The sequence below is a fragment of the Lonchura striata genome, chromosome 1, assembly GCF_050655825.1.
Source record: "Lonchura striata isolate lonStrDom1 chromosome 1, ASM5065582v1, whole genome shotgun sequence".
Classification (NCBI taxonomy): Eukaryota; Metazoa; Chordata; class Aves; order Passeriformes; family Estrildidae; genus Lonchura; species Lonchura striata.
In genome coordinates this window covers 62,345,382-62,360,508 of record NC_140703.1, presented here as the reverse complement: position 1 = coordinate 62,360,508, position 15,127 = coordinate 62,345,382, and the positions used below count along the sequence as shown (strand labels likewise).

The 15,127-nt window shown below is 39.5% G+C and overlaps 1 protein-coding gene across 4 annotated transcripts in view; it reads left to right on the top strand.

Annotated features, from left to right (window-relative positions):
* The window catches only part of TSC22D1 (TSC22 domain family member 1), a 94,365-nt gene that overhangs the window by 66,792 nt on the left and 12,446 nt on the right, over positions 1 to 15,127 (top strand). The window contains exon 3 of one of the 4 annotated variants that reach the window (XM_085577294.1): positions 1,209 to 8,431. The exons of the other annotated variants lie outside the window; for them this stretch is intronic. Within the exon in view, the coding sequence (XP_085433420.1) occupies positions 1,209 to 1,212 (4 nt within the window). The 3' untranslated portion in view covers positions 1,213 to 8,431. Of the gene's footprint in view, positions 1 to 1,208; positions 8,432 to 15,127 lie in introns of those variants that run through there. 4 annotated transcript variants of the gene reach the window in all.

Sequence of the window (15,127 nt, the reverse complement as noted above, 5' to 3'; positions counted from 1 at the left end):
AAAATATCTGAAGCTAAAATTATTTTAAGGTTAATCTATGCAGCTTAGGATAATATATAATGATTTCTCATTTAAGTTTTTTTTTTCTTTAAATCTTATTATCTGTGGCTTTCCTAAAGGTGCCAGATTGACCTTTTTGTGTGTGCCGTAGATCTCAGCTTTCCTTACAGTATGGTGTGCTAGAAGACTCTGCATTCTCTGAGACACCTGCAGCTCAGATTAATTCTGTATGCTTGGTATCCATTGCCTTCACCTTCTACCCATCTTCTTATGTTTCCCTCATGCTCAGAACTTCATTGCCAACTATGTTTTCTGGGAATAGGGCAAAGGAGAACACCTGGAAGGTTTACTAGGTGTCAATTTGGTAAACCAAAGGGAAAAGTACCTGAAAGAAAATAGAGAAAAGAATACAGGAGAGGTGGGAACAGAGAAATGGATGGGCTCGAAAGCCAGCACAAAGCACAGGAATACACAAGGGGCTACTAAAATCCTTTCCGGTAAGGGTCTCAGTTTGAGTAGCATTGCAAAGTCATAGTACCGGTAGTTGCTCTACATAGTAGCTTTTAGCTACCAGAATTATTTTGTAATTTAGGGGGGTTTGTGTGCTTATGCTTAGTTTGTTTTATGAGCTTTCATTTTGGCTTATGCTGGCCACTAAAAAGTCTGCTTTGGAGGAGGGAAAGATATTTACAGATGCGAACCTTAGTTCAGGATATTCTGCTGTTTCTGTAATTAGTGGAGAAAAGGCAGTGACCCTGGGTGCTATGCTGTAGACATCTAACCTTGTCTATGCTAAAGTGAGCTTTAGAAACACCACTTGATATCCAATATGTGAATTACTTCCACTAAGCTTGAGACCTTTTTTTTAACTGCTCACTTACCTTGCAGGGTGCCTTTGAATGGTCCACACAGTCACATGTGAAAAATCCATTACTCTAATAATACTTCTGAATAAAATAATTGGATAATGTTTTATCTGTGTCAATACCTCTCTCTTCCTAGGTACAAGCAATTCAATCACTTCTTGAGTGACCTTGAAATAAGAGATTTAATGTTAATTGTGCTTGTTTATGTGTGTCTCTTAATATGATAACTTTGATTATAACTGAGGGTTTTTTTTTTTTCTTTTTTCTGCTCTCATCTCTGCCTGCCTGCTTCTCTTCATTGGAATGTGGTTCTTCAATTGTTCTGATAAACTTCTGACACAGGTAAATACCAGTCTGTTTGTATCTGTATTTACTGAGCAAGCCCTTTGCTTGGCAGTGTGCAATGAATCTTGAATCAGATATGCTGTAGACTGGGAAAGGGAAATACTACTGCCATGATGTGCATCTTTAGAAAAGATAATTAGCCAGGAATATTTATTTCCTTATCTGCTGTTTCTATTCCTCCCTCACTTTTAACAACAGTAAAATAGATAGATATCCAGGTAGAAAATAACAAAATTTTGTATTTGCTTTTTGGTGACATATATCTACTTTTGGTACTGTATATATATATATATATATCTACCTGCTTTTGGTGGTGTATATCCTGCCTGGTGTTTCCTGAGAGACGTTATGCTCGTAATGGAGCTGGCGTGTGTGTAAGGAGGGGGAACGCAGCCTAGAAAGAAAAAATGTTCATAGTCTCACTCCTCCTACTCTGCCAGTCATTCGTTTCTACCTTCACTTTTATATTGTTCGCATGGAGTAGCAGGTGGTAATTTTTGGTTTTCCTTCAGATCCAGTGAAAAGGAGAAGGCAAAAACATGTGGGCAGGGTGAAGTAGGCAAACCTCTTGTGGCAGTTAGTTGGAGCCCATTGTGAAATACAGTAGTGGAATATGTGTAATGGAGTGAGAGTAAAGGAATGTTATTCAACTTGTCTTGTTAGCTGCATTTGTGCCTTTTATTACAACACTTAAAATTCAGCCTTTGTCAATGGAAGGCCTGTTGACCTGAATGCTGAGCAAGTTACTCTCATCTTTGGACTTAGCTCAGTATGTATGTACTGATAAGGATCCCTGCAAAGGTTTAATGGGATATTGAACTGTTCACCAGAGGGGAACAGTTTTGGTTTTGATTGGTTTGGGGTTTTTTTTCCTCCCCCTAGCTGCCTTGGGAAAAAACCGCCTCATTTTTTTAACTTGATAAATTGATATTCAGAAGCCAGAAGTAGAGAGAGTTTTTTGGAATATGTTTAGAACCCATCATCCTTGCTACTTCTGGTGCATTTGTCATTGAACAATATGGAGTGTTAGCCATTATTAGCTACAGCTGAAATGCACATAGGTCAATAAACTGGCGTTGCATCCATCCATCTGTCCTGCCCACTCAAAATGGCTGTGCTCTGAAGAGGAGTGAAAACAGCAGCATATTGTTCAGAGCTCACACGGGAATGCTGCTCTCCTAAAAAATCCTCACATGTGCAATGACCGAGTTAGTTGTGCTTGTGGGTAGATGGATGTAGGCTGTGTTTTTGCTTTGAATGGTGCTTAACCAACCTGCACTGAAGGGCAGCTGCTGTGCTGGCTACAGGGGCTGCTGGTGCATGGCTGAGCTGCAGTGCCCCTGGCAGGATATCCTGCATGCTGGAGGCGCTTTGGCGCATGGCTGCAAAAGGCAGGATAGCGCAGTTCAGGGCTGGATTTGTCATTTTGGAAGGAGCTACCCCTAACACTGTCACCTTAGCCCTTTCCAGAGGGGTAAGAGGAGCCATGTAAGGGTCCTGGCTAATATTACTGGTTTACTTCTGGTACTTTAGGTTAAAGTGTTTCTCTAGTACACTGTATTTGGAGCATGAACTAAAGAGAGAGTTGTCACAGGCTGGATGATTTTGCTCACATACATGGAAAAGGGAGCTTGAGTGTCTGTAGCTTTTAAATATTTTTTCCCTTTTTCTTCCTCTTTTCTAAAAGTTGTCATCATAAGACAGTGATCCCGTGGCATTAGTTTATCAGTGGAAGTGCTGTTCTGCCAAGAGAAACTGCAGGGCTTTGGCAGATGCTTGCTGTAGATTTAGTTTCTTGATTCTTCCCTTCCTGTATTTCTTTTTATTTTTTCCCTTGAAAAGTAACATTTCCAGAAGTGCTCTTTCTATTTTTCAGATGTTGTATTAAATGTACCAAAAAAAACCCCATCTGCTGTTACCTTTCTTTTGGGTATTTTTAGCCAATACTTCCTTTATCCTCTTCACTCCCCCATGCAATTCCTGACCTTTCTCTCTTTAATGCTTTGTTCTCCTGTTTGACTTGCCCTGGTTACTTTTTCTTCCTCTTTCTTCCTCTTTCTTCCCTACTTCCACTTGCCTTTTTATTTTGAATCTTTGCTTCTTACTGTTACAGCTGTCCTTAGTTCACTGACATGTTTTTCTAGTTTCCAGATGTGTAGTTTGATGGTTTTCTTGTGGTTCTGTTGTTTAATATTTAATATTTAATTTCATTATAAATATATGTTTCAGTCTCAATTGTAGCTTATATAAAAATAATATTTCTTCCTCTGAGATGCAGTGATACTCTTCCAAGTGCATATTTTGGTCTCCTAAATAACCTTCATAGCTTTTTGCTCACCTGATTACAGCAATTCAATTCAAGAAAATCACTGATAATTGCTGGCTATGGAACTGATGTCTCAGTTTCTGGCTTGAGGGGCATTTCAGCACATCTGAAATGTTGTCATATACTGTGCTTCTGACTGATAAGGGAAGAAGTGAACATATTGTCAGAAGGTCTCTGAAGAAAATGCTTTGTCAGAAGCAGCTAATTTCAGAATTGCTGGCTGTTGTTACATAGGCAGATAAGAAAATTGAAGGTGATGACTTTCAGTTTTTTCTGAAATAAATATTGGCAAAGGAAGTCAGTTTAGAAGTATATGAAATAGACACAGTGTAAGAGTTAAATGTTCACAGGAAAAATAATGAAGTATTGGACTAGTGCTGTCTTCCAATGCCTGCTAAAGGAGCTAATGTTAGGGTGTTGGTGCTTGAACTAATGTAACTTAATCATTCCTGGTGGGCCACTGATGGGATTCATTATAGGAGAATACCTATGTGGTGTCAGTGTCTCAGAGTGGCAAGGTATTTATTTTGCTGTGGTGTTACTTCTTTGATGCTGTTTCCCTGTCAAATCTCTTTAAGCATTTCAGTAGGTTTCACAGCATGATGGAAGTAATTTGTACAAGAACAGGTAACACACAGAGCACTTGTCAGACTGTAAGGTTTCAGTTTCAGCAGCAATCTATACCATTCTTTCTTCTACATGCACAGCACTCATCTTGTGCTGCTCATGAGAGGTCCTGGGGTGGTCCTCTTGGGAAGCAATGTGTTAATGGAGGGTTTTATTCTGGTTTAAACATCAGATAATCACTTTTTAGCTAGATCTTGCCTTGCAGAATTTCTGGCCTAATTGAAGGAAAAGAGGTATAACAACATGTTTTTCCTTCTGTAGGAAAATACTTGGCATGGCAGAGAGAACCCCAGTCCATCCAGTTTCCGCAGCTTGCTTACAGCAGTGAGGGTCATGTTAAAACTGCTGTGCTCACAATACCGAAAGGGCTTGGTTACTCCTGTATGAATTGGTGCTTTTGTAGTGTCTCAGAGGTGATGTTCTGCTTGCCTCCTTTTGTAAGCAGGCTGATTTGTTATGGCTCCCAAAGCTTATTGGGCCTGAGCTGTTGTTTGAGTACAGGCTGCTCTCTGAAACCTGATATAAAGGAAGAATTTTTAACTCTACAGTTGTCTTCCCCCAGATTTTCCTATCTTGATAATGGTTATAACTACATTATTCTAAATCTTTGATTTGCTCCTTTAATATGGATGTCACCAAATGCTCAAGGAATGTCTGCTGTAATTTAGTTTCATAAAGCTCCAGTATTACTGAGGAAGAATATCATATGCATAGCTTTAACTGGTTCCTGTTAGCTCACACCTAGTAATGAGTCTCAGTTTGGAGGTTTGGGCAGGACAGAAATTTAGTCTGCAATTTTCCTGTGGAGGTTTTGGATGGCCCTTTTCAATAGGAAGCTCTGAGTCTTTCTTCATGATGCGTTTGTCTGTCAAAACTGAGGCTCCATTTCATGGATTGTACCACTGGCAACTACAACTTCATAGTATTCTCAAATTCTCTCTTGTATGCTTATGTTAAATGCTGACATGTTTTGGGGGGCAGGGTTCCTTCCCCTCCAGTCTGGCTGAATTTCTGCAAATCCTTAATTTTCATTTTGTATTCAGTTGATGTAACATGCAAAATAAATTGTCAATGCCTTGCAGCAAAAAATGCTGAGCTGTTGTTAGGTGCTGTGCCAGCATGTTCATCATCAGGCTTGTTGTTAATCAGAGATTCTACTGGTTTGTGTTTCACAGGTAGCGCAGCAAAGGAAAGGAGCACTCACCTTAGACTAGGATAGCAAAGCACAGCCAGGGTAGAGACATGCCTTACTTGTAGAAGTGGAAGAGGTACTGGGCTTGTCCCCTGTAGGCTTAATCTGATTTTACTCATTTCCATTGTACAAAAAGCAGTAACCAGTAACTATTCTTACTGGCAGTGTGTGTTCAGTATCAATTCTAATAGTTGCACAGTTTGAATATGCTTTGATGACATTTGCTCTTCTGTTATGATTAAATGACAGAAGTTCAGTGACTTTCAGTTAGTGGAATGTAAAGCACTCACTTGCAGATAGCTCACTATAGTTTTTGGAGAAGTCTGACTCCTGCAGCTGCTCCTTCATGCTTGTGCTGGCTTCCAGGTGTTTCTAATGTGTGTTCTTAAATCGGGACTGCTTTTGAGATTCAAAATCATATCTCTTTAGAAGCCAGGGTGATTGATGCTTCATATTTGATAATTCTAAAAATTCTCTTCCCTGGGTAATTAAGTCCAAATTAACCAGACAGAATTTTATGAAAACTTCAGAACTATGTGATATAAGTAATTTCTTGAAAGGAAAATAAATGGACCAGTTGGAAAAAAATTCTCTTGCATCATTAAACACTGTGTTATTTCTTGTGCAGGAACTCCTTGAGCTGCTGGTTGCTCGCGGGTTGGAGGATACTATAGGAAAATTGCATTTACCTGCTTGCCTTTTTGGTTTCTCACTAAATATCTGCCTCGGGCCATGCCTAGAAGTGGCTCCCAGGCTAAATGGATGTTTCAATCCAGTGAGATCTTCCCCATATATGTTTCTTGCTCTTTCACACAGGAAGGAGCAGCTTTTCAGCAATATGTGTAGGGGTACCAAGATGAAAATAAAAATTGAGTGTAAACTAACAGACTAAACATGCGCAATTGTAGTGCTTATCTCTATGTAACTGAAAGCCATACCTTTGGTATCACTTGGTGATGGCTGAGGGATGTATAAGAAAATTCCTCAGATGTGCAATTAGGATGTTAATAGCTAAAGACTTTTTTTTAATTGCTTAATGATGGACTGAAAGCTATCTTCTCTAACTGCACTTCATTATAGTCATTCAAAATACAAAGACAGCAAAAATACAGCAGTGATTTTTGCTGCTAGCATTTGGGAATGAGATGTTTTCCAATTTGTTGTCCATGTTCTTGTCTTTCACTTCAGTGCTTCAGTTTTCAATTCAGTGCTTTGGTTTTCAATACAGTGCAGATGTCTTGTTACAGTTTGTTTTTTTGGGTTGGTTTTTTTTTTTTTGGTGCTTTTTACTTTTTCTTGTCATTAAGACTATTTCCTTTGATATTCTGGCATACATTGCTTTACTCATGGGTTCTAATATTTTCTGAAGGCAGTTTTTGTTTTTGTGTGCTGCTGTTGCTGACTAGCAGCCTTGTGAAATCCTGTGCCAAAGCACTCCATAAAGATTGACTTAAAATAGGAGAGTGCTATATAACAGGGCATTAAAAATCCTGTAGGTTAGGATGCAGCTGATATATGGGATCTCTCCCATAACAGTAAGCACTGTAACTTCATATGAAGGTTTCTTTGCTGTACTTGTATTTTTTTTAGCCTCTAAATATCCTAAGGGTTGCATGTTTGTAACTTTAAAGTTTCCAGAAGAACTTGAATATCTGGTATATGTTATGCTTTATCAAGCATTCATAGGCACATCCGAATTTTAAACTTATTCTTAGTTTGTTGCATCATGACAAAATTGATGCTTGTTACCATAGGTTGCTTTATGTCTGTAGTCTAAAGGTTGGCTTTATTTTCTACTTCTTATGGTGAAGTCTGCATTATTTAAACCGTGTCTGAAGTCCTCTATAGAATGTGGAAAGTGAACCTACTGAATGTTTACCCCGTGGACTTATGGCAGCTCAATCAGTGATGTGTAACACGCTGAGGAATGTGGGCTGTAGTGCTACACTTTATTCAGACTGACATTAACAGTAAATTCTGCTGGATGAATGCCAGATTCATTCACTTACAGGTTAGATCTAAACTTGGGCTGATGTATTTTTTAATTTTTTTTTTTTTAAAGCAAAACTGTCAAGGAGTACCACAAATCAAGAACCTTGAAATAGGCTCCCTCTTTCCCTTTAGACATAAGAGCTATGGGTGGGGGAGAACCTAGGTACCCTGATGCTCTCATGCATGAAATCTTGTTTTTTGTTTCATTAAATGTTAAAATTTGCCTGTATCTGACATTCTTATGCACCCAGAGTGATAATTCATCTGTGCACAATCTGTCACTTTATATAAGAGCCAGGATAGTTCTGGACAAAGGAAGGAAAGCATAGCTTGATGCTGAATTCCTGAATGTGATAGGAGAAAAACTAAGATCCTTGTACTTGAGGCATTTTTCAGTTGAAGCTAGAGGCTATTTTTCGAAGCAATAAAAATACTCAATCTCTTAGAAAATCCAGTTGCTTTACAATTTCTTTGTGCTTTCTGTTGCCTTTAAGTTGTTGCCTCACACATGACTGAGTAATGCTTTTAATTACTTGAATGCACTGGAACCGATTTTGTCAAATTTATGGGAAATGCTTATGAAAAAAATGACGTAGTTGACGAATACCTGCCTCTGAAGCAGTTGTGTTTTCACTTTGTTTTCAGTCTGGTAACTGACAAAGCATATCCTTTGCTGTCCTTTGTGAAGGTGAGAAGTGGAATTGATACAGATTTCTCTGCAGCACAACCAACCCCACATAAAATGTTGATTCATTTGAATCAGGTGCTTCTAGATCAGTGGTATAGAAATAATTTTCCTCGACATAGCTGAAGAAGTATCATCAAATGATGTCTGTGAGTGTTGCCTTATTGTAAAGTCATCACCAGAACTGGGGCTGAAGCATGAGGAAAGTTGATTGGTCTTCCCAGGGGTGGAGCTAGCTGTGGCTTTTCTGTGTGGGCCCAGCAGTGAACTTGCTGCTTTGCAAAATGAAGCAGCTGCTGTATGCTACAGTCCTGCATCATACATGCTTGGGTGTGTATATATTTGCTTTCCACTTTCAAACTGACTCTGATGTGGTTTATTCTAATAAGCAGAGCAAATTACAAGAATTTTAGCAGAAATTCATCAGAAGGATACTGCAAAAATAATATTTGCAGTAGTATCTTTTTATTTGTGTGGATGTGTGTTGATAGTACAGTTATTAATCTTCGATAAATTTTATCCAGTGCTTAGACTTGTATCTCTTAAGAAATTCCTTTCCCCCCCCCCCCCCCCCCAAATGTAATCTAACATTTAGTGATCTTTCTGGCTATATGGGAAACCCAGATTTGAGTCAGAAGAGCTTTGGAGCTGAGTGGTGTATTAGTCAGATGTGCACAACTTTCTGGACCCTGTTTTTAACTCTCATGATAGCTGCTAGCATGATGGAGCTCCTGTTCAGTGGGCATCTCAGAACAGGAAAGGAGAAACTAAAGACTGGAAAGCTTAATGTCACTGCTTTCATCCCTTTCCCACTCCAACATCTGTCAGTATGCATTCATAGTTTCAGGCATCCTAGAAGACACCTGTGACCAGTGGCACATATTGTATGCACAGTAGGTATGGAGAAAGATTGTTCTCCTATGTGGTGTCAACTGTGCAGCTTTACAGGCAACAGAGATGGCAAGAAAACAGCAGTGTTAGGGGAATGGCATCTTAAAATCTATCAGCTCTCTTGGTGCAATTCTGTGGGACACAGACTTAGCTAAGCCTGACTGCCTTGGCTTAGCACATCTGATATATGGGATTGTGTAACTAGCACAATTCATTAGGAATTATTGCTGCCTCCAACTCTGGAAGGATATATAAGGATGCTGCTCAGTAAAATTTCTGTTTTGTTTCAGCTTTTTGGAATTGGTTTTGAACATTCTTCTAGTCAGCTTGATACTTCAGCTCTTTAAAATAAGCAAGATTCCATGCTATAACTAATATTTCATTTTGAGTACTGAAGTTACTCAGTAATATTGGGTCAGACTTTCTCAGTAGTTGTTTATTGGTGTGATTGCTGTTTCCTTTGTTCCTTGTTTATTTCCCATTGAAGCCTGTTTACTTTGATTCACCTCTCTCTTATAAGTGGTTGTAGCCACTTGAAGCTTTCAAGAGGAGCTCTGCTTTCAGAGTAAACATCCCTCTTTTAGGGCTGTTATATCAGTCTGCCTCTACTCCAAGGACCAAGATCCAGGCATGCAACTGCTCCACCATCTGAGTGGTCCCACCTCTGTGCCTTTTCAGTGGGAGTGAGAGGAGAATGCTAAAATCAGCCTTGACTGTTACCCATTCCCATGCTGTGCTGAGAGAGATGGACTTGATATAATAAGAGAAACATTTATTGTAAAGTGTAACTTGTCGGCTTCAACTCCTTGGTGTGTCTTAAAAGGAACATTATGCTCTGTCCTTGTAAGACAGGCGTACAAGGATCTGAGAAGGCTGTTCAGAAATATTCTGCCCTCCTTCACAGTTAGTACATCTGAAGCTCCATTTAAATTTTCTGAATGCCCTCTTGGCTTTGGGAATGGGTGTGGAGTTGCGGTTTTATATGTTTTATTACATCTTTATTCTGTCATGGTTTGTTCCAGTGTACCCCCATACTGTATTGGTTTCTCCCTGAGTTTTCCCACCTTTCCCCAAGTGTCAGTCTCCCTAGAAAATGCCAAGTCAGTCCCCTGTCCCCTCCCAGTGCCTTGTCTGACACTCGGTGTCCCTTCCCCTACCTCTGGAAACTTCCATCCAGGGCACCGAGTGATTGGATGAGGTCCTGGGACCCCTGCCCTGTCTCCCCCTCACTGGATCCCCCAGATGTCAATCCCCACAGAGTCGCTCCTGTCTGTTCCCCACTGGCTGATCGGCCCCCCTCCCTCTCCCTATGTAACATGTTGCCAGCACCCCTCAGTCGCTCTTGTTGGCTGTCCTCCTTCGATGCTGTTGGATCCTCAGGACCTCAATAAGCATTGGATTTTTGCACCCAACAAGTGCCTCTCCTCATTTCCTCGCTGTTGGAATCAGCAGCGACCTCAGGACCCACCAAGCACTCTCCAAAGCCCAGCCGGGTACAGCGGAGGGTGCTTCCACTCGCCCTACTCGCCCCGCAGGAGAGCTAGCCGGGGCTGAGGACAGGGGTCTGGGGCGGGGACGCGGCAAGTGGGGAACTAATCCCACTGCACCCCTCATTTCCAAGGGAAAACAATTTGCCTTTTTTCCTTTCTTTGCTTCCTCAATACCTCCTAAAGAAAATATTCCCTGTGTGTGATGGTGGACTTCTTAGTTCTAAGTAGTTGGTTTTAACACTCCCTTCCTCACCCAAGACAAACCCCTTTCTTTTTTATTGTGTAATACCTACTTCTCTTGCCATCAATCACCTCTTCACCACCTTGGCAAGGTACAGGAGAAGTGCAGGTAAATAATATATGGCTGTGCTCTGAGCCAGCTGACAGAGGGCCAGTTTAGATTAGGTAACAGGAAGCAATTCTTTACAGTGAGAATGGTCAGACACTGGCACAGGAGGCCCAGAGAAGCTGTGGATGCCCTATCCCTGGCAGTGTTCAAGGTCAGGTTGGATATGGTTTTGGGTGACCTGGTCTAGTGGAAAGTGTCCCTGCCCATCACAGGGGGATGGAACTAGATGGTCTTTAAGATACCTTCCAATCCAGATCATTCTGTCATTCTAAGAACTTGTTCAACCCTTCCATTTGGTTTCTTTCCAATGTATTCTTGCAAGGCAAAATCTACTTGAGGAGACACATCTGGCATCACTTTAGCAGTCAGCAGTAAGCCCAAGTAACATTTGCTAGGTTGGGTTTCTGGTTTTGTCTCTGCATTTGTGTGGTCTTGGTCTGATGGAAGGATGTAACCATTGCCCATGCTCTCTGGTGTGGTGGGAGTTCCTGCACACATACTGCAAGTAGCTGGCTGTTTCTGTGGTGAGAATTCTCTCTTGCTCTGCAGCTTGCCTGTGGAGTAAGGAAATTAATCTTCTTTGCTTCTGTACAGTGTACTTGTGGGCAGTCAACTTATCTTCCCACTGAAAAGCATTCAACACAGTCAAGGAAGGAAAATGGTGAAGCAATGTTGGATAATGGTATCTATGCATATAGGCTCATCATTACATGGCAGAGAGTTACTACAGTGCACCAGAACCCTCCTCATGGCAGTCTGTGTTTCTGTGAGGAAGAATATGCAGTATTTGATTGAATTTTGGCTTGATACATGATGAATTGCTATCTTTATCTGACTAACTAGATATGTGTCTTCAGCTTTCATCACTGGTTCTTTTTAAAGTAGCAGTGATGGACAGGATTTGTTTCTGGCAAACAAGCTACTGTCACTTTTGTGTTTAATTAGAATTGCCATTAAGCCTTAGAACTTTGATTTGAGAAACAGTACAACTTGTGCTGCCTTTCTCTAAGCAGAATTAGCTATCTGTAGTGATTAATATGTGCTTCACAAAAAGTAGGAGCAAGTTGAATCAGCTTCAGAGTTGACAAATTTGGCAGTGCTGAGAGAAGATGCATTTGTTTGAGATTTGAAAACGTAATCATGAAGATTTTAATCTCTTTTGATGCTTTATGTAACAGAACACCATGTGACCTCAGGATCTGTGGTGTCACTGTTTGCCCTTCTTGTTTTTCTTGATCATGACCAACCAGTATTAAACTCAGCAAACTTTGAATTGAAGCAAGTGGATAATCTTTAACGGGCAAGGCTTTGCAATTCTTGAAGTACTGCAGAATTCAGGACCCGTAGCTAATAGTGGAATGCTAATGCTAATCTTACAGCCACCAAGGACTGAGAGGTATCTCTTCTGACCCTCCGTCTGGGGGAAACTAATCAGCAGGTGCTAAATAAATACATCAATGAAAGTGGGATTTCTCCAGAAACAAGTGCCTGACCAAATAATCATGAAAGTGTTATTCTTGGAACTGGAACACCATCTGAAGAGGTACTTGTAAAGTTTTTAATATGTAGATACTTGATCTATTTGTTTAATTTTGGGGGAGGTTCCTTTATTCTGTTTGCACAAATATTTAATACTTCTAAATCAAGATACTTGGCACTTGTTGAAACTATTTCAAGCTAGGAACATCATGCTAGTTGAGAGTACTGTCATGCAGAGTTGATTACTTGTTCAGTGGAAATCTACATGCCTTGAAATATCTTTACTGCAGTATTTAAAATAATCCGTATTATAAAATGTTTGCTCTTACAGTGCTTTTACTTCCTTTTTCCAAAAAATGTTATTCTAGTTATTACAAATTTTAAATAATGTAATATTAAAAGAAAAAAGAGAATTTGAAAAAACAGGATTTGAAACTCAAGTAAGTTTGTATTCATTCAAATACTTTTCATATATAATATGCACTATCTTCTGTACTGTCACATGATTAAAGAAAAGTTTAGTTAATCAGTCTTGTTAAATGTTTGGAGAGAACTGAAATACAGCTTAGTCTTTTGCAACCTCCTTTTCCATATTTACAGTGAAATATGAACTGCATGTTTTTGATGTGGTTCTTTCTTGTGTTTAAAATAAATACCAAGTAACTTGGTGAATTGGAAGAATTATTTTGCTGAGTTAAAAATTCATGACAGTGAAGGGAAAAAATTCCCTGACTCTTCATGTTGCAGAGTTGTTTTTCTGTGTGCAGAAGGAAAATACCCATCTGTGGGAGGGAGCATGGAATTTGTTCCTATCTTCTGATCTCTGAACTGGTGCTTTTGTTATGCCACACCCTTAAAATTGAAACCCCTTGATCTTATATAAATGTTTACATATATCAACTAATATGTTTAACTTCATATTTTTGTCATGTTGTGTTTGTGGTATTGCCTGTGGAGAACAGCTTTCCTCTGTGAATGGTGTCGCTTTAAAGAATATAAAATTGTACATTGGAAAACTTTTTTTAAAAGCTCACTTTTCATTTTTTTCAGTAATTGACAGTTTCTGAAAGCAGTAAAATTAGAGTAAGTTAATTGAATGCTTAAGGTAAGTATAATATTCTATAACAGCAATTGATATGTAATGGGAACAGTTATGTGTGAGCAGCACTTGTATACAGCAGTGATTGGTATCACGTATTACTGAACAAAGGAGGTAGTATTGAGGAGGTTGTTTCCTACCATCAAGCAAGCTATTCCACAGAATGTGTAATGAAAAACTTGTGGTGGCGTAAACATGTAATTTTAACTTTTTTGCGTTATTAAAAGGTTTTGTTGTGAATTTCTTTTACTGATACACACAGGAACATGATGTAGCACCTCTAGTCATAAACCAAAATCTGCATCTGTTAGCATTATACAGAAAATATGGATGGTTTCTCCCGTAGTCTTACTCTGCAAGCTGCTTGCTATTTAGTTTTCATTTGCCTTTGTTTCCTCTAGTTTCTCTTGCAGAGATGCTGGTTTTTCTCCTGGTTATTGTTCAGTCAATTCAAGTTGGCTGGTTGTCCTGTCACCAAAAATAGCAAATGCTAAATGGCAATTGCAAATGGCAGCCTTTCTTGGCTAATATTCCTTGTGACTGTGTTTTTTCTCAAAACTGACCCTGCTGGATGCATGGGTCAAATACAAAGAAGCATTTAGCTTTTTTGTGGATGCAGAATTTGAGAGTGGGTGCAGTTGTGTGTGTCTTTCTGGAGGAAAGAGAAGCAATTCTGGGGTCAGGCATCTCATTTAAAACTTAGAGAATATAGATACAGTTGGGTGAATCTTTTCCTTCTTGCAGTCCTTGGTCAAGGGCAATTTACAGCATACTGAGAAGGACTTGTACTCTTAATAAAATTAAATACTTTATGCATGTTTTGCATTTTAAGGCTGCCAGAATGAAGTCCAAGATTCAGAGTTTATGCTCTAGAGCTCCACCAAGTTGTTTTGAAAAAGCAATCCCAAATGTCTGTGTGCTGTCTAGCACTAGACAGCTGGAAATGGTGATTGTATAGATGTGCAGGAGCTCCAGCCTCTTGTGAAGTGCAGACTGAAGACAGGTGGCTGTGTCCACTTTGGATGTACACCATCATCTTTCCATATTCATACAGAGTGAATGGTGGTGTGGTATCCTCCATATTTCTTTTTGAAACTTGATTGGAAGTGCGGAAGTTGTGAGTGGGGAGGGTGGGGAGAGATAAACAGGTCAGAAGATACTTCAGCCTTTGGTTATGGCATAAACTGGAAGGAGGGAGCACTAGGTATATCTGCTAATTCTTAGGATGGGTAAAGTGGGCTGTAGTTGGTTAAAATACATGAATATTGAAGGCAGGCATGAAAACATCTGTCTTGCTGTTATATTTAGGTCATCCCTATCAGAACTTCAGTAAATTTGTTGAAAGCATACCTGAATGATAGGCATCTAGTCTCTGACAGGTGGACTTGGCAGTGTTATGTTTTGCAGTTGGACTCAATGATCTTAAAGGTCTTTTCCAACCTAAACGATCCTATGATTTTGTGATATCAAGGGAAAGAAAACTCATTTTATTTATGAGCTAATGTTCTTACTCTTTTTTAAAAAGAGGCTTTAATTCATCATTAGGCAAATATTAGGTAGTTGTACTCTAATATGAAGAAATAAAACAAAGGTCTAATAGCCTCTTAAACCTAGTGTTTTCTCTATTTAAAGGTAATTTTTCACTCAAGTCACATCTCAGTCCTCCCAAGGATTCAAAGGATCCTTTGAAGTACCTTGACATCTTTCAGTCTATCAGTATAAGTAAATTCCCCCAGCCTTAGAATCAGTTCAATGTTTCTATTCTACCTGCTTCAGTTTATTGACA